The following is an 18,843-nucleotide window of genomic DNA, read 5'->3' as shown; positions in this document are numbered from 1 at the left end:
ACAAAAATACATACATTAATAAATAAATGTAATTGGACAAAAATGTAAAATAATGTAATGTTAAATAAATTTTAAATATTTATTTATGTCCTGTTGGATTATCAGCTTTCATATCAGTATTTATTTTAACAATTAATTTATTCTTTTATGCATTTATTCATTTCTGTATTTATTTCACCATTTATTATATATTTATTTTTTTATTTATTCCAGTTTCTATTTATTTATACATTTGTATATTTCTGTATTTATTTTTTTCTATATTTATTTATACATTTATTTAATGATCGAATGAGTCAATTTTTGTCCTCCATACTTATTAGGCAGGTCGTGTCTAGAAGGGAGCCCGCAAACTGCAAAATCTGATCTGAGATCTGCAAACACTCTCGCCAGACTCGCTGTCCGACAATGTGTCCTAACCTAAACTATTCAACACCAATGCCTAACTAACTATCCTAGGTTAATGCCTGACCTTAACCATACGAGATCAATGCCTAACTTTAACAATGTCACGAGAGCGTGCGGGCTCCCTTTCAGCCACTATCTATTTGGCATTGTCAGCACTGTTGTTATTGCACAGTCTAAGATCAAAGAATGTATTTAAAGAGGGGGCACTCGGATTTGAACCGGGGACCTCTTGATCTGCAGTCAAATGCTCTACCACTGAGCTATACCCCCTCACAAATGAATAAGCCACAGGTATTGATTTTCCACAGATCCTCTCTCCTGCTGTGTTTACATAGCAAGTACTTGAGTGGTGTGAATGTGTGTGTATGAGTGCATGTATGTGTGTAGATAGACAGGACGGCAAATTAATTTCTCACTTCTTAAACCAAATTTGAGCAAATGCTAAACGTTTAGGTTTTATTTCCCAGGTTTGACAGGTCATGCATGTGTGTCCTTTAATTTCATCTCCTAGTTTCTGCTGGGGGATCACATTCAACTGATCACTTTACTTAAAGGAACGGTGTGTAACATTTAGGGGGATCTATTGGCAGAAATTGATGGCACCAGATCCTACACACTGCACCTTTAAAGGAATACTTCACCCACAAAATGATCATTTGTATATCAACTACTCACCCAGTGTTACCTTGAAGAAAACTTTCATTTTTCTCAAAACCACTCCTTTCATGTTTGTACATTACCTGAAGGCCACCGTAGTTCTCCAACACGCTTGTGAAACTGCGGTAATGTGAGCCACAGAGTTCAAAACCGTGGTACCGCCAGCCGCCATCTGACTTCCATTGCTCCTAAGTAGTGTTATTATGGTAAGGATGGCCTCTGAGTGAGGAGAACGGCGTTCTCTTCGAAAGAGAGGAGGGGTACTCAGTTTGTTGCAATCTGCAACCACACCACTAGATGCTGCCAAATCCTACACACTGTACCTTTAAGTTACTTTCCACCACCGTATAGAAGTCATTCATAACTCTGCATATCCATCGTTAAATACATTTCTATGTCATCTAAGAAAAATCCATCAGTTGAATCAATCTCATAGTTGCAGTGTACACTTTCAGAGTCACATAGTGCTGAATGTTTGTATGTTATGTGGTGAGTAATCTGAAAAATCAAAAAGCGTTACGGACTCCCAGTGTAACTGCGGTGTCTTTAATCTAAAAAAAAAAAAAAAAGAGAAATAACAGGAATTTGTGCTTCAAGAAACATTATACAGAATTATAAATGTTTAAAAGGTCATTACATTCACTTTGTGGTTGGAACTGTGAAATCATCTCAACAGAGGACGCCTTGAGGCAACAGTTACCGTCCACTCCGCTTGACGTAAAAAAAACCTTCTGCAGTTTTTCCCTTCACCTGTTTTAAGTATCACAGTCTAGAGAACGAGTCCTCTAATGTTGGCACTTTCAGACAAACACATCAGGTACATTGTGAAAAATAGTTGACACGTGTTTGAGTTGAACAGAGCAGATATACAGACACAGAAATAGGGAAACAAAGCAAAACAAAGCTATGTGTAAATGTACAAGAAACCATGAAGTCCTGCTTGGTTGTGTAAGTTGTAATACCTTCTCATGATCAAATGTCACGCCTAACAAGTCTGTGGATTCATGTCTAAATGTCAGAACATGAATAATATGAGATGAAAATACGTTGAAGCCTCCATCCTTCACAGTGTGCCAGACAGCTACCGTATGCCTTTTGATATTTTTCAACATAAACCGAAAACAAAAGTGAGTCTCTAACTTATAACACTCATAGTTTATTACATTTACTAGACGTACATCTCTAATATTAGGAAAATAAATTCAACTCCAAATAAATGATTACATTTTTCTAAGTCTAAATGTGCAATTCTTATACAAAGTGAATGCAGATAATTCTTCGTGTGAAACACATTAGTAGTCCTTGACATTTCTCTTCAGGGAAACGCTGGTCTGGGGATCCAGCAACTGCATGATGCATGTATATGTTTGTTTACTGTCAACTCATGTTTCACAATATGCCCACCCTGCTGGGCGGGAATAATCTCTTCATTGCACAGGACCTGTTGGGTGTGAAGGGACGCTGGAGCACCGTAGAGTCTGTGCGTAAGAAACAGGAGGCACTCCGAACCCTCAGTGGCGTCCCACGCCCTACAGCAGCATCTGAACAGGACAGAGGAGGTATGAAGGGAGGAGAAGGATCGGGGAACGTATGGCTGTCCCGTCCAAAGGACCAGGCTTTTGGCTGGTGTTCTAGCTGCCTGGCAAGACCGGGTCAGAGACATGCCTCTGGATCTCCTGCATCTCTGTGGAGGTCTCCAGGTGCTCGGGGAGGGAGGGGAAGCGCTGGCCGACACATAGAAGTCCAGGGAGCTCTAGGACCAATGGAAATTTAGGAGGGGTGAGGTCCACGGAGGGCAGGTGGTGTGGTTCGGCCTCCGGCGACATGGATGCCGTGTCATCAGAGGCCGCAGTGAGATGGATTCCGCTGGACAGGGAGTCCTTGGATTTGTGGTTGAAGTCCGAGTCTGGACTCTGGAAAGAGAGAGAAGGATTAAGCCTGATGTTCACAGCAAGAGCGAAGCAAACTTTTCGTGCGGCGTGATTACATACAAAGTCAATGCAAAGAGGCGAATAGACGCAAATTTGCAAAACTCCATTCAGAAAACAAGCAATTTAAAAGTTGTTTGATTGTCGTCTTGCAGACAGACCCGACAAAGCATGATTTCATACTTTTTACAAATCAGCATCATTATGTAGTTATTTCGGCATTCTTTTGATCTGTTTATTGCAATTAAATCACAGCACAATCTGCTTCTTTTGGGTTCATATCGCAGTGGCGACGTGTGGCTTGCTAGATACAGTCAGTGTAATGACACTGTATGTGAATAAAGCTCGCCACTAGGTGATGTTATGAACCCAGGCACAACGGCGTTTGGTTTTCTGACATATCTGGGCTTTGAAGTGCTGGTAGGTAGATTTTGTTACCTTTGAGTATCCCCAATAATGTCAAACTGTTCCTTTAATTTACAAATTTAAGAGTTGACAGCTTTGCAAAAGGTTAAAATTACTTGGCGTCAGTGGAATTACTCCCATGAGGAATCCAAAAATGAACGAGCAGCAAACTTGTGATAACTGTACGTATGTAAAGTGAACACAACACCTGTAGGAGTGAGGCAGTGTTGTCGATCTGTACAGGCTGGATTGGAGGGACGGTGTGGATCGTGGGTGCTCCCGTGCTGTACAGGGTGGTGGGGTGAGGCGGGTGAGTGCTGGGCGACACGGCGCTGTAGGCCGGAGGCACCGGGGCCATCTGCCTCTGAAGGAGCTGCAGGATCACATTGATGTCTGCGGTCATACGGGTCTCCAGTCTGGGCAGGGGAGAGAAACACATCAGGATCTTCATGAGCAGAAAAACACACAACTTAAAGTTCTACTGATGTTGTTTTGATGGTGGATGGATTTTTTTTTCATAGAGTCCTCTTGTCTGCTTTTACAAAAATGTCCACTAGGTTTCTCTCTCGCTCTCTCTACAGTATCTCTCTCTCCCTCATACGCACATGTATAAAATGAAGCACACACATGGCTGACTTAACAGAGGATGTTTCTACATTTTCCTGTCTCACCTTTGACCCTTAACTCTAATCTTTACTTGTCTTTCCCTCCACCTCTCATACATATGAAACTCACATTACCAGCATGCACACAACCAGCTGGGAACTGATATGCAAATACAGCATGAGAGGAAGGGAGGAGCTTGCAGGAGTATGACGTGGAGGTAAACATCAGCTGTTGAATGATAATAAGGCAACACCCAATTACATGATTTATAACAGGGGGTATAGCTCAGTGGTAGAGCATTTGACTGCAGATCAAGAGGTCCCCGGTTCAAATCCGGGTGCCCCCTCTTTATTTTCACTCTTAAATAAATACACCCACATGAAACCAACTCACCGGTTCAACTGGGACTGCAGCAGCTCCAGTCTGGACTCCAGCTCACTGGGCCGATCCTCAGCACAGGGAGGAGGGTGGAAACTGGCCCTGACGGAGGACTGTCGTCTCTGGCTGTCCGAGAACTGGCTGGCTCGGCGGTCTGGCCAGTAGCCATACAGGCCTGACATGCTGATGGGGGCTGCTGCTGTGCACAAGAAGAAGAAGAAGAGTCCTCCTTTCATTTCTGAAACACTTTACTTTCTGTTATTCAAAAAAATGATGCAATATGTGTGAAAGATTGGCTGTAGGAGAACCAGTCAGTGTTTCCTCTAGTCTAGGATCTTTTATTAGTGTTTATTTTCATAGAAATTTCCATTTTTATTCCAATTTAGCTTTAGTTTTACTAGTTTAATGCCCTCTTTGTTTTCGTATGTTGTTCTTTGTCTGCTTACATACATGTGTCCTTGTCTACTCTTGAATTCTTTTCTGTTGCCCGTTTGTTTATATGTCGTCAAGGAAGAAGACAAGCTTATTCACCCCTTCTTTCTTCTTTTTCCTTCTTTCTTTTTTTAAGTAATACTGTTTTACTTATGACTACAGTTATGATAACCAATATTTGTATTATATTTTTTTCTTAAAGTAAATGTTGTCCTTCGAAGAGGGGGGTTGGTTGCGGGCCAAAACAAAAAAAAAGTGTTAGTGCCGACATCATTTAAGTTATTTGTATTGTTTTTGTTAATTTAATTTGTTTTTTTTGCCGTTGATGTTACTTTCACTTTTACTTTACTTTTGCTTTTAGTTTCAGTTCTATTTTTACTAGTATTGGTATGGTTGGAACTTTAAAGGGGCATAGACACGTTTGTATCTGTGTAACAAGTATTTTGTAACACAAACTGTAAGTTTTTATAGTTACAGCCACTTCAAAATTTCACATGTAAAAGTACACAAATGATTTATCTTTGGTAAACTTTACAAAACAATACAAACTCTTTTAAAACATTTTCTATTTTGGTTAAATTTTCTGTGTGTTTTTTATTTGACTTTCTGTTAAGAACTGGGTTCAGATGTGGCGACGTCTGGCAGGAAGACCGGAGTTGATATACTGCAGGTGTGTGTCTTAATATGATGATTAATGTCAGGTGCCAGCAGCAACCGCCCAGGAGAAGGAGGAGGAGGAGGAGGAGGGAGACCACACCCCCCTACACACAGACAGACTAGACACACAGGGGAAGAACAAAAGGGCGGGTAAACAGAGGAAACACTGGGAAATCTGGACTGTCAGGTGATATCATGACACTTTCAGTTTAAAACATTGACTTAAACTTACTACTACATACTCTGGACATGAATTTAGGTACTCTGAACTTGTCTAGGCACCAAAGTTTGATGACTAAAAAACTAAAACCCGACTCATCACAAACCAGACCCTACACCACCTCACTATGACTCAAAGAGGTAAAGGAAGGAGATTCAATTTGTGAGGGCTCCTTCCTAATTTTACTCCTCTCTATCATCAAATGGGATTTAAATGTTATCACTGCATTCAAAAAGAGGAGCCTAGATTTTCAATAAATATTTGGCGTCCCTAACACGTCTGGAGAAACATGGTGGTGTCTGACGTTGCCCTAAAAGTAGAGAAAGACATGTAAGAAAAGTGTGCTGTAAAAACTATGGCCTGTAACACCTGTAAAATGTTTCAAGGCTCTAACGGGCCTATTGGAGACCACCCAGACATGACTGATGAAGGGATTGTAGGTAGTCTTTACCTGAGTATGGCGGTCCTCCGAGGTCTACAGGCGGTCCCATCCCAGCTGAAGGTCCACTGTGAGGCAGGAGGTTGACCACCGCTGGGGGGTAATCTCTGGTATCACCTCCGGCGGGGTACAGCTCCCCCTTGCTGTGTCCCATGGGCTTCATCTCCTCATCACTAGACTGCGAACAGATGCTGGCGCTGCTGCAGAGGTCGTCCCAATGGGATCCTGCCAGCGTGCCCTGGTGGTGGTTCGCCATTGGACAGGACTGATCGGGGTAAGAGTCTTCGCGGTCCATGCCGTCTGTACAGATATTGTCACAGGACAGTCAGGATGAGATAATAATAATATGGAGATTAGATACAACAGGAACATATGGAAGTGTGTTGTCTCTCACTCACCTGGTCGGTTTCGACGACGCAGGGAGCTTCTCCGATGCCTCGTCCGGCGGTAGCCACATTCAGAGTCCCTGCCCGGGGTTGGCTGGTGTATTCTATCTGCCTGATACATATCAGCTTCAGTAATTCAAAAATACACACCGGATCTCATACTTAAAGGATATATACATTCTTGAACTGTCTTACATCATTATGTATAATAAATCTATGATGTTTATCGCAACTTTGGGACCTGTGCCCTTTCTATGAAGGTGGTGAGTCAAGAAAGATATCAAAATCTACATTGAAGCAGTCCGGGATCCACAATAAAAAGAAAAATACACCAGCGTACAAACAATAGGCCCAGATGTGGCTTGTGCATAACAAATATTCATTTTCTAATTTATTTAGGATGGAATATTTCTTAGAATATAAGGACACAGATACAACATAAAACTGAGAGGAGACAGTCTAAGCAGGTATGACCAAGTGATGATATCTTTTTGATTTCACTACTTTAAAGGGATAGTTTTGGTGTTTTGAAGTGGGGTTGTATGAGGTATTTATCCACAGTGTATTACCTACAGCAGATGACGGTCGGCACGCCCCCAATTTTTGAGAAACAGACAGGAGCTACTGCATGGAAACAAAGTAATGTACTGCTGTGGATGGGGCCGGCAGCAAAACGTATTTTAAACACCTAAAACAAAGGCTCACCAAAAAAAATCAACATCAGTTTATGTGTACACTATATTTAGAATATTTTCGGCGGTTTACCTTGCCATGAAACAGCTATACAGTCTATGTTTCCGACGGGGACTGAAGACGTTAACTATGCATTGAAAAAAACAGTAATTTTACCTCGCAGAACACAGGAGTTGCTGGTCAACCGCTGCCTCGATCGGTCAGTTTGTTTGAGTTACTGTGTGATTTTGGTTAGTTTGGATTCATCAGAGTCACACAATAGCACAAACGAACTAACCAATCAAGGCAGCGGTTTACCAGCACCTCCTGTGTTTTGCGAGGTAAAATTACTATTTTTTTAAATGGAGTCTGGTGGCTTTGGTGAGAGCATAGATGTATACAACAGCTTCAGTTCCCCGTCGGAAAAGGACTGTCTGACAGCAAGGTAAAGCTGTGAAAATACTCTAAATATAGCGTACACTTTAATTGATATTGATTTTTTTAGGTGGACCTTTCCTTTAGGTGGCTAAAATACATTTTGCTGCCAGCCCTTTCCACAGCAGCATACTTTGCTTCTGTGTGGTAACTCCTGTCTGTTTCTCCAAACTGGGGGCGTGTCGACCGCCATCTACTGAAGGTAATACACTGACTATGGATAAGTACCTCATACAACCCTACTTCAAAACACCCAAACTATCCCTTTAAGGTGGCCTGTGGAGTTTCTGACCCCTTTTGGTGCTATAGAGCCATGTTTTACTGAGCATGCTGTGTATAGAGGCAGTTAAGTGCTATAAATGGGGGAGATATGCCAGTAAAAGAGGATAAAAAAAAAGATTGCAAGCCGAAACTCCAAAGGTGCACCTATTTAATCTTCTTTCATTAAGTCGTGAAGTGATCAAACAGGTTAAAACAGGTTTTCTTACGCCTTGAGGCCAAAACAAAAGCACAGATTATTCAAAAGGCCTGCGATCACTATTAGGATGATGTTTCTATGCGCAACATCGCCCTCTGGTGGCACTCACATCTCTCAGGTTGAAGGTGATCTCCAAGTTGTCCCAGAACATGTCGGCGAAGTCGGGGTACATGTCCAGCACCTCCAGTAGGTCGTCTCTCTGGATCTTGTGAAGGTCGCAGTAGGTCAAAGCCCTGACGTCAGCGCTGGATTTACCCGGCCTCCCGTACAGACTGATGGGTTCACCAAAGATATCGTTCTTTCCTACAGAAACCACAGCGAAAGGAAAGAAGAGCACGGGAAAAGAGTGACAGTTCATCAATAGATGTTTGACTGAAAAACAAAGCATTAGAGTGACACTGATCCTCAACAGCACTGCTGCTCAAAACAAATGACAGATCCCCTCAAACACAGCAGTGACAAAAGAAAAAGAAGTGACCTATGCAGCCTGGATCTGAGTGCTGGGCCTATTGATGATCAATGCCACTGTGGAATGGAAGTGGAGCTGTGCCCAAACACCTCTGGCAACACAACACAGTGTGTGTACGAGTGTTGTGCGGTGTAAAGAGCAGTGTGAGTTGTGGCTTTGTGGGAAACAGACGAAAAAACGTGAAAAAATCCATTCGAATTGTGGTTTTAGTTGTAGTAATTTAACAAAAACATAGCAACATGCCGTGGTTACAGTGTACAATGTTCCTGCAGTGTAAAATTACGATATTTTGAAATTTATTTGTTATCGGCATTGGTCATTATTATTGACATTATATACGTGAAATGATTTATTGATTATTCAAATGATGAAAATAATGGCTGGAAAAAAGGACAAAGTACGCAGAACCTCTTGCAGCTCACCTAGTATGGCCACCACCACGTCGTCCCTGAGGATCTCTATGGAGCCTCTGGAAATGAAGTAGACGGCGGAGAGAATGTCCCCACTGTGGACCAGAGTGTCACCAGGCGGAGCGTGGGTGGTCTTGAATCGCATGGCCAGCGCCCGCAGGCAGCCTTTGTTGGCACCTCGAAAAGCTTTGCAGTTCTGCAGCAAGCTGCGGTTCAAATGGAGGCAGATGTCAGCCTGCAGACACTCAGGGAAACCCTTTAAAACCTGCAGGGCAACAGAGGGCACTGGGTGAATCTACTGTACATAATTCACCATTGTATTTGCATAATTCTTTTCTGTATCTGTTTGTCCTGTAGCTTTACAACCATGTAATCTAAAAATGGAAAATGCAAAATGAATCTGAAAGGTGCATAATAAGGAAACTGTGAGAGAGAGAAGGAGAGCAGATTGTGTCAGATTGATTCAGGCGGGGCACATAGGACAGTGGCTCCAAGTGATTATCTATTCTCACATTGAATTGGCAGGCGCTAATGCTGCTCTCCGGCTGTGTCATGCTCCAGTGCCGGTAGCAGCCCAAGCCCAAGCAGAGATATGACGCACATCACCACTAAAAACGTAGCCTCGCAGTTTTTCCGCCTCAGTGGAAACACTCATGTGTGTTTAAATGAAAAGGGGGCACCCAGATTTGAACTGGGGACCTCTTGATCTGCAGTCAAATGCTCTACCACTGAGCTATACCCCCTACTGAACACTGTCCCAGTGATGTTTTATTTCATCTATACAGAAGCACATATGAATCACAAAATCTGTTTCAACTAGAAGGAAAAAGCTGACTGTGATATAGGTTTTGTTGGAAGATGTAAAATATGTATTATATTTATCAGTCTGAAAGCAAATCTGCTTTCCTGGAAACCTGGATTTCTGTTAATTTCAGTATGAGGTTACATAAAAGTTCAATTTGGGAAAACTGGGTCATTGTGGCAACAAAGAACAAGGCGAACAACCAATGTGGGTCAAACACAGAATATCAAAGGTAATGCTGCAAACAACAGTGGGACATATAAAAAAAGGTAGGGCTGTCAATAGATTAAAATATGTAATCATGATTAATCACATGATGGTCCATAGTTAATCACGATTAATCGCAAATTAATAGCAAATTTTTTTATCTGTTCAAAATTTACCTTAAATGGAGATTTGTCAAGTATTTAATACTCTTCTCAACATGGGAGTAGACAAATATGCTGCTTTATGCAAATATATGTATATATTTATTATTGAAAATCAACTAACAACACAAAACAATGACAAATATTGTCCAGAAACCCTCACAGGTACTGCATTTAGCATAAATAAATCATAACATGGCAAACTGCAGCCCAACAGGCAACAACAGCTGTCAGTGTGTCAGTGTGCTGACTTGACTATGACTTGACCCAAACTGCATGTGATTATCATAAAGTGGGCATGTCTGTAAAGGGGAGACTCGTGGGTACCCATAGAACCCATTTTGAGACTTTTTTTCTGTTGTCTTTTTTTGACATCTTTCAGTCTTTTTTGTCAGACTTTTTTTCTATGGACTTTTTTTTTTTACATCTTTCAGACTTTTTTTCTTCCGACATTTTGACATCTTTCAGACTTTTTTGTCAGACATTTTTCAGACTTTTTTTTCTATGGAAATTTTATTGAACATTTTTCAGACTTTTATTTCAGAATTTTTTCAGACTTTTTTTCTTTCGACATTTTTTCTGACATCTTTCAGACTTTTTTCTTCAGACTTTTTTTTGACATTTTTCAGACTGTTTTTTCAGACATTTTTCAGACTTTATTTTTTCCGTCATTTTTTTTTGACATTTTTCAGACTTTTTTTCTAAGGACTTTTTTTGTCAGACCTTTTTTCTTTCGACATTTTTTTTTTTACATCTTTCAGACTTTTTTTCTTCCGACATTTTTTTGACATCTTTCAGACTTTTTTGTCAGACATTTTTCAGACTTTTTTTTCTATGGAAATTTTATTGAACATTTTTCAGACTTTTATTTCCAGACATTTTTCAGACTTTTTTTTCAGAATTTTTTCAGACTTTTTTTCTTTCGACATTTTTTTTGACATCTTTCAGACTTTTTTCTTCAGACTTTTTTTTGACATTTTTCAGACTTTTTTTCAGACTTTTTTTCTATGGACTTTTTTTTTTGACATCTTTCAGACTTTTTTTCTTCAAGCATTTATTTTTGACATTTTTCAGACTTTTTTTTCAGACTTTTTTTCTATGGAAATTTTTTTGAAAATTTTTCAGACTTTTATTTCCAGACATTTTTCAGAATTTTTTCAGACTTTATTTCTGCCGACATTTTTTTTTGGCATCTTTCAGACTTTTTTTTCAGACTTGTTTTCTTTCGACATTTTTCATACTTTCTTTTTCAGACATTTTTCAGACTTTTTTTCCAGAATTTTTTCAGACTTTATTTTTTCTGTCATTTTTTTTTTGACATTTTTCAGACTTTTTTTCTATGGACTTTTTTTTTTTTGACATCTTTCAGACTTTTTTTCTTCCAGCATTTATTTTTGACATATTCTAGACTTTTTTTCTATGAATTTTTTTTTACATCTTCAGACTTTTTTTCTTCCGACATTTTGACATCTTTCAGACTTTTTTGTCAGACATTTTTCAGACTTTTTTTTCTATGGAAATTTTATTGAACATTTTTCAGACTTTTATTTCCAGACATTTTTCAGACTTTTTTTTCAGAATTTTTTCAGACTTTTTTTCTTTCGACATTTTTTTTGACATCTTTCAGACTTTTTTCTTCAGACTTTTTTTTGACATTTTTCAGACTGTTTTTTCAGACATTTTTCAGACTTTATTTTTTCCGTCATTTTTTTTTGACATTTTTCAGACTTTTTTTCTAAGGACTTTTTTTGTCAGACCTTTTTTCTTTCGACATTTTTTTTTTTTACATCTTTCAGACTTTTTTTCTTCCGACATTTTTTTGACATCTTTCAGACTTTTTTGTCAGACATTTTTCAGACTTTTTTTTCTATGGAAATTTTATTGAACATTTTTCAGACTTTTATTTCCAGACATTTTTCAGACTTTTTTTTCAGAATTTTTTCAGACTTTTTTTCTTTTGACATTTTTTTTGACATCTTTCAGACTTTTTTCTTCAGACTTTTTTTTGACATTTTTCAGACTGTTTTTTCAGACATTTTTCAGACTTTATTTTTTCCGTCATTTTTTTTTGACATTTTTCAGACTTTTTTTCTAAGGACTTTTTTTGTCAGACCTTTTTTCTTTCGACATTTTTTTTTTTACATCTTTCAGACTTTTTTTCTTCCGACATTTTTTTTGACATCTTTCAGACTTTTTTGTCAGACATTTTTCAGACTTTTTTTCAGACTTTTTTTCTATGGACTTTTTTTTTTTGACATCTTTCAGACTTTTTTTCTTCCAGCATTTATTTTTGACATTTTTCAGACTTTTTTTTCAGACTTTTTTTTCAGACTTTTTTTCTATGGAAATTTTTTTGAAAATTTTTCAGACTTTTATTTCCAGACATTTTTCAGAATTTTTTCAGACTTTATTTCTGCCGACATTTTTTTTTTGGCATCTTTCAGACTTTTTTTTCAGACTTGTTTTCTTTCGACATTTTTCATACTTTCTTTTTCAGACATTTTTCAGACTTTTTTTCCAGAATTTTTTCAGACTTTATTTTTTCTGTCATTTTTTTTTTGACATTTTTCAGACTTTTTTTCTATGGACTTTTTTTTTTTTGACATCTTTCAGACTTTTTTTCTTCCAGCATTTATTTTTGACATATTCTAGACTTTTTTTCTATGAATTTTTTTTTACATCTTCAGACTTTTTTTCTTCCGACATTTTGACATCTTTCAGACTTTTTTGTCAGACATTTTTCAGACTTTTTTTTCTATGGAAATTTTATTGAACATTTTTCAGACTTTTATTTCCAGACATTTTTCAGACTTTTTTTTCAGAATTTTTTCAGACTTTTTTTCTTTCGACATTTTTTTTGACATCTTTCAGACTTTTTTCTTCAGACTTTTTTTTGACATTTTTCAGACTGTTTTTTCAGACATTTTTCAGACTTTATTTTTTCCGTCATTTTTTTTTGACATTTTTCAGACTTTTTTTCTAAGGACTTTTTTTGTCAGACCTTTTTTCTTTCGACATTTTTTTTTTTACATCTTTCAGACTTTTTTTCTTCCGACATTTTTTTGACATCTTTCAGACTTTTTTGTCAGACATTTTTCAGACTTTTTTTTCTATGGAAATTTTATTGAACATTTTTCAGACTTTTATTTCCAGACATTTTTCAGACTTTTTTTTCAGAATTTTTTCAGACTTTTTTTCTTTTGACATTTTTTTTGACATCTTTCAGACTTTTTTCTTCAGACTTTTTTTTGACATTTTTCAGACTGTTTTTTCAGACATTTTTCAGACTTTATTTTTTCCGTCATTTTTTTTTGACATTTTTCAGACTTTTTTTCTAAGGACTTTTTTTGTCAGACCTTTTTTCTTTCGACATTTTTTTTTTTACATCTTTCAGACTTTTTTTCTTCCGACATTTTTTTTGACATCTTTCAGACTTTTTTGTCAGACATTTTTCAGACTTTTTTTCAGACTTTTTTTCTATGGACTTTTTTTTTTTGACATCTTTCAGACTTTTTTTCTTCCAGCATTTATTTTTGACATTTTTCAGACTTTTTTTTCAGACTTTTTTTTCAGACTTTTTTTCTATGGAAATTTTTTTGAAAATTTTTCAGACTTTTATTTCCAGACATTTTTCAGAATTTTTTCAGACTTTATTTCTGCCGACATTTTTTTTTGGCATCTTTCAGACTTTTTTTTCAGACTTTTTTTCTTTCGACATTTTTCATACTTTCTTTTTCAGACATTTTTCAGACTTTTTTTCCAGAATTTTTTCAGACTTTATTTTTTCTGTCATTTTTTTTTTTGACATTTTTCAGACTTTTTTTCTATGGACTTTTTTTTTTGACATCTTTCAGACTTTTTTTCTTCCAGCATTTATTTTTGACATATTTCCGACTTTTTTTCTATGAATTTTTTTTTACATCTTCAGACTTTTTTTCTTCCGACATTTTGACATCTTTCAGACTTTTTTGTCAGACATTTTTCAGACTTTTTTCTTTCGACATTTTTTTTTACATCTTTCAGACTTTTTTTCTTCAGACTTTTTTCCAGACATTTTTCAGAATTTTTTTTTACATCTTCAGACTTTTTTTCTTCCGACATTTTGACATCTTTCAGACTTTTTTTCAGAATTTTTTCAGACTTTATTTCTGCCCACATTTTTTTTTGACATTTTTCAGACTTTTTTTCTATGGACTTTTTTTTTGACATCTTCAGACCTTTTTTCTTCCGACATTTTTACATCTTTCAGACTTTTTTTTCCAGACATTTTTCAGACTTTTTTTTCAGAATGTTTTCAGATTGTATTTTTTCAGACATTTTTTTTGACATCTTTCAGATTTTTTTGTCAGACATTTTTCAGATTTGTTTTCTTCCAAAATTTTTTTTGACATTTTTCAGACTTTTTTTTCAGACTTTCTTTCTATGGACTTTATTTTTTACATCTACAGACTTTTTTTCTTCCGACATTTTTTCTTGACATTTTTCAGACTTTTTTTCTATGGACTTTTTTTTGACATCTTTCAGACTTCTTTTCTTCTAACATTTTTTTTTTACATTTTTCAGACTTTTTTTTCAGACTTATTTTCTATGGACATTTTTTTCTATGGACTTTTTCTTTCAGACTTTTTTTCTTCCGACATTTTTTTTTAACATATTGAAATATAAAGAGGGATAAATAATAGACTAAATAAATGTGGAACTATAAAGCATTATAATTATAAGCATTTTCATTTATTTTCACATTTATTTGTTCATTTATTTCTGTGTATATATATATATATACATATATATATATATATATATATATATATATATATTCTATATATTCTACAAGTATTCCTCTTTATATTTCCACATTTATTTTCTTATTCTTTTACAGATTTATTCTTTATTATGGCACTCATATAACTCCATATAGAGTATGATTTAAGCTTTGTAAGGCAGACTTGTATGCAGAAATGAAACATGCATTGTACAGCTGAGCGGCCAGTATAGCAGTTGTGGTTTGGGATTATGTAGACTAAAAGGTCACATGGTTGGAGAGGGGGCACCCAGATTTGAACTGGGGACCTCTTGATCTGCAGTCAAATGCTCTACCACTGAGCTATACCCCCTGTTGCATTGTCAGCTCAAGAACCAAAATAATAATTTGCAATTTAAAGTTTTATGTAAAAGTATAAAGCAACAATTCCATCTTTCTAATCTGTCCAAAAATCCACTTTCCAACAAAAAGAAGTCATAACAACATACATTAACATAACATAACATAAGTCACTTGCCTCTTGTGAACTAGTGCACAACCATGAGGGTGTGTGAATGTCTTACATGACTTACAGCGTTCATGTCGATGCCGTTGGTGTAGGACCAGGCATGTTGGAAGTACTCCTCCAACCTCTGTCTCAGGCCTCCTGGTATCTGGTGGAAACGGATGAACTCTTTGACCCGCAGCATCTGGGTGTGGTACCGGGCCGTGCCTGAGTACAGCCTCTGAATGATGGCCGACACGTTACCAAAGATACTGGCGTACATGAGAGCTGCACGGGACAGACGACAGAAATACCACATGTTAAAAATAGTTATTAAAAAAAAAACAGGTAACTACGACGGCGTAATAGGGACCATTTAAGGGGGGTAATATTGCAGAGAAAAAACTCAGAATTTACAAGATTAAAGTCATAAATTTACAAGAAAAAACGTGGATATTCTCTGAGATTAAAGTGGCAAATTTACAGGAAAAACTCACAAATTTGCAAGATTATAGCAATAAATTTACGTGATAAAACTCGGAAAACTGAGCGAGGCATTTTCTTTCATGTTCTTAATGTGTTCTTTTATGAATTTAAGTACTAATATTATAGAAGTTACAGGAAAGTAGAGACAAACAACTTTTATCTTTGAATACACAAAAGCGTGTGTCTTTTACTTCAGACTAAAAACCAACCGCTGAGAGGACGTTACTCTGAACACACTGCGTTATCATAGTTACACACTGATGCTTTTAAGGAACTGTGCCCAACTGTCACTGTGTCAGTGGGAACGGAAAACAATACAGGAAAGGCAGATAACATAACTGCTTGTGTTGAACTACAGATTATGGTGAATTATGTCCTTAGAGTTTGCTGGGGAGAGAGACGTCTGAAAGACCCTGCATAGCCTGCAGCCCCAGTGAGAATGGATGAATGGAGAGTCTGTTACAATATGTATAAATAATAATAATATATTTTGCACTCTACTGTAAATTTATGACTTTATAAATTGGTACTTCTTGGAATATTACCCCCCTCCTCCGACTTCGTAATTATTATTTATTTTTTTACCTACAATGACCCTTATACCCGTCGTAGGTCACAGCATGCAAAACAAATGTCTATCTTTTAAATCAAAGTTTTTTAGCTTATTAAGACTAAATATTGCCACCATTGGATAAGATCACAAAAAACACCACAATCAGGATTCAAAATGTTTGTGTCAAGGTTTTCAAACTGTTTCTGTCACACATTCACATTAACCTAAAGCTGCTTTAACACTGGAGGTATTTTATTTGTTCAGGAGGGTGCTCTGTTTCCAGACTCTACTCACAGCCAATGAGCATGACACAGATGGAGAAGATCTTCTCTGGGTTGGTGTTGGGCGAGACGTTCCCAAAGCCCACACTGGTCAGGCTGCTGAAGGTGAAGTACAGTGCTGTGACATACCTGTCCTTGATTGAGGGGCCCGAGGCTGCGTCGCTATCATTGTACTGTTTACCAATCTGCTCAGCCAGGTTGTCCAGCCAGCCGATCTTCAAGCCTCCGATGCGGGCAGAACTGGTCCGCTCCACGTTGCCGATGGCGTACCAGATACAGGCCAGCCAGTGAGCGATGAGGGCAAAGGTGCACATGAGGAGGAAAAGAACCGCGGCTCCATATTCTGAGTAGCGGTCCAACTTCCTGGCCACTCGTACCAACCTCAGCAGTCTGGCTGTTTTCAGTAATCCAATCAGAGTGGTTGTCTGAGGCTATGGAGAGAGAGTAGACTTCATATTATTGATATTAGCAATGTAACGTAATGTAAAATCACTGAGATTTAAAACAGCTTTCTTTGCTGCAGATTTAAAGTGTATTGAGACTTAAATGGAAGGTTCAATACAAAATATAGAAGCGCAGATCCAATTTATTGGTCTAAATAAAGCAAAAACCTAACATAAAAAGATACAGTATGATGACCTGACACTCATCTCTCACACCGATCCACTAACATCTTACGGTCTCTAAAATACTAAACAAAATAAGATAAGATAATATAGACTGTATTGTCCTGAAGGTAATTAGTTTTGGACACATACAGTACAGTATCTGTTAAGAAAGACATAATCTTGCACCTTCAGTCTGAGAAACACTCATAATCAACCAAACCTGAGATCCGAACATTGGACCAATCAGTGAACTACGCAAAGACGTTTAGACAACAAATGGATTTACTGCATTTCAAAATTGTGAATGTTGCCAACAACTGGTTAGAGTAGTTGTAGAGTAGTAGCCGAGTGGTTACAACGCATGCAATGTAACTGGAACAGCCCGGGTTCGATTAAGGCCTTGGGACCTTTGTTGCATGTCATCTCTCTCTCTCTCTCTCTCTCTCTCTCCCATTTCTACTCTGTCCTCTGTCAAATAGAGGCAAAAACATGATCTTAAAAAAACAAACAATGGTTCTGCAACTACATCACCTGTTTTATTGTTTCCAATTAATTCAATAACCGTTTTTGGTTGATGGCACGGAGGAAAGACTAATGGCTATTTAGTTGGCTCACTGGCATGACCTACTGAGATGCTTAATGGAACAGAGCCATCATTAATGTTATTTGCTACCTCAGTGTTGTTTGACCTTTTGTCTGTTGTGAAAAGGTATATTTATATTTGTCAGGCAACATTGGGAGAAGTCAAATGTATGACGTTGATGTTGTGAGGCCACTGTCTCCCCTTCTCTCTCACCTCCTCAGACCCGGTGCGGAATATGAGTAGATCGAAAGGGATGGCGGCCACGATGTCGATGAGGAACCAGCCCTTGAAGTAGTGCTGCGCGATGCGTCCCGGGTGGCTGACCACCTCGTCGTTGTGGTTGACGTAGGTGGTCCTAAAGTTGATAAGGATGTCCACGATGAACATGACGTCCACCACCAGGTCCACCACGTTGAGCGGGTTGCAGGTGTAGCCGCAGGTTCTCCTCCGCTCGTCCTCCACCTCGTTGAGAAGGAAGGCGGCGGAGTACGGCGTGAAGACGGCGGTGTAGATGACCAGCAGCAGGATAACCCAGTCCCATACTGCTTTGAAGGGACTATAGTGAAGGATGGTCCATTTGTGGATGCGTGGGGCCTGGAGCTTGTACTCTGGCAGCACATCAGCACCGAGAGACAACACCTGAGGAGAGAGGGACAGGATGGTGAGGATGTTACTAATAATAGAGGGAGGACAGTAGATCCATGACTAGTGGGATGGAGATGAGCTGAAAACAAGTCACTTCATGAAGCATACATCTCAAACAGTAATAGGAGGTTTTTGGGAGGTTTGTCCATTAGTTGATTTATCTATTAGGAGATGAAAACATGGAAAGTGCGCATTGGATACACTTAAAGGTGCAGTGTGTGGGATTTGGTGGCATCTAGTGGTGAGGTTGCAGATTGCAACCAACTGAACAGTTTTTTGTGCATGTAAAAG

At 37.9% G+C, this 18,843-nt stretch overlaps 1 protein-coding gene and 4 non-coding genes across 7 annotated transcripts in view; 1 reads left to right on the top strand and 4 right to left on the bottom strand.

The window, feature by feature from the left end:
* Positions 1–606: 606 nt before the first annotated feature.
* Positions 607–678, bottom strand: trnac-gca. Its single transcript has one exon. It is a non-coding gene; the product is annotated as a tRNA-Cys (tRNA).
* Positions 679–1,600: 922 nt separating this feature from the next.
* The window catches only part of kcnh6a (potassium voltage-gated channel, subfamily H (eag-related), member 6a), a 36,549-nt gene continuing 19,306 nt past the window's right edge, over positions 1,601–18,843 (bottom strand). The window contains exons 7-16 of one of the 3 annotated variants that reach the window (XM_037793371.1): positions 18,121–18,546; positions 16,730–17,147; positions 15,485–15,684; positions 8,993–9,245; positions 8,211–8,404; positions 6,529–6,628; positions 6,143–6,430; positions 4,398–4,581; positions 3,607–3,814; positions 1,601–2,978 (exon numbers count right to left, since the gene is read on the bottom strand). In XM_037793371.1, coding sequence (XP_037649299.1) covers positions 2,697–2,978; positions 3,607–3,814; positions 4,398–4,581; positions 6,143–6,430; positions 6,529–6,628; positions 8,211–8,404; positions 8,993–9,245; positions 15,485–15,684; positions 16,730–17,147; positions 18,121–18,546 — 2,553 coding nt within the window. In that variant the 3' untranslated portion in view covers positions 1,601–2,696. Of the gene's footprint in view, positions 2,979–3,606; positions 3,815–4,397; positions 4,582–5,370; positions 5,591–6,142; positions 6,431–6,528; positions 6,629–8,210; positions 8,405–8,992; positions 9,246–15,484; positions 15,685–16,729; positions 17,148–18,120; positions 18,547–18,843 lie in introns of those variants that run through there. The other 2 variants (XM_037793372.1, XM_037793374.1) reach the window with 2 other exon arrangements.
* Positions 4,279–4,350, top strand: trnac-gca. Its single transcript has one exon. It is a non-coding gene; the product is annotated as a tRNA-Cys (tRNA).
* On the bottom strand, positions 9,652–9,723 carry trnac-gca. The gene has a single exon. It is a non-coding gene; the product is annotated as a tRNA-Cys (tRNA).
* On the bottom strand, positions 15,193–15,264 carry trnac-gca. Its single transcript has one exon. It is a non-coding gene; the product is annotated as a tRNA-Cys (tRNA).

The sequence above is a fragment of the Sebastes umbrosus genome, chromosome 14, assembly GCF_015220745.1.
Source record: "Sebastes umbrosus isolate fSebUmb1 chromosome 14, fSebUmb1.pri, whole genome shotgun sequence".
In the NCBI taxonomy this organism is placed as follows: Eukaryota; Metazoa; Chordata; class Actinopteri; order Perciformes; family Sebastidae; genus Sebastes; species Sebastes umbrosus.
This window is presented reverse-complemented; position numbering and strand designations above follow the sequence as displayed.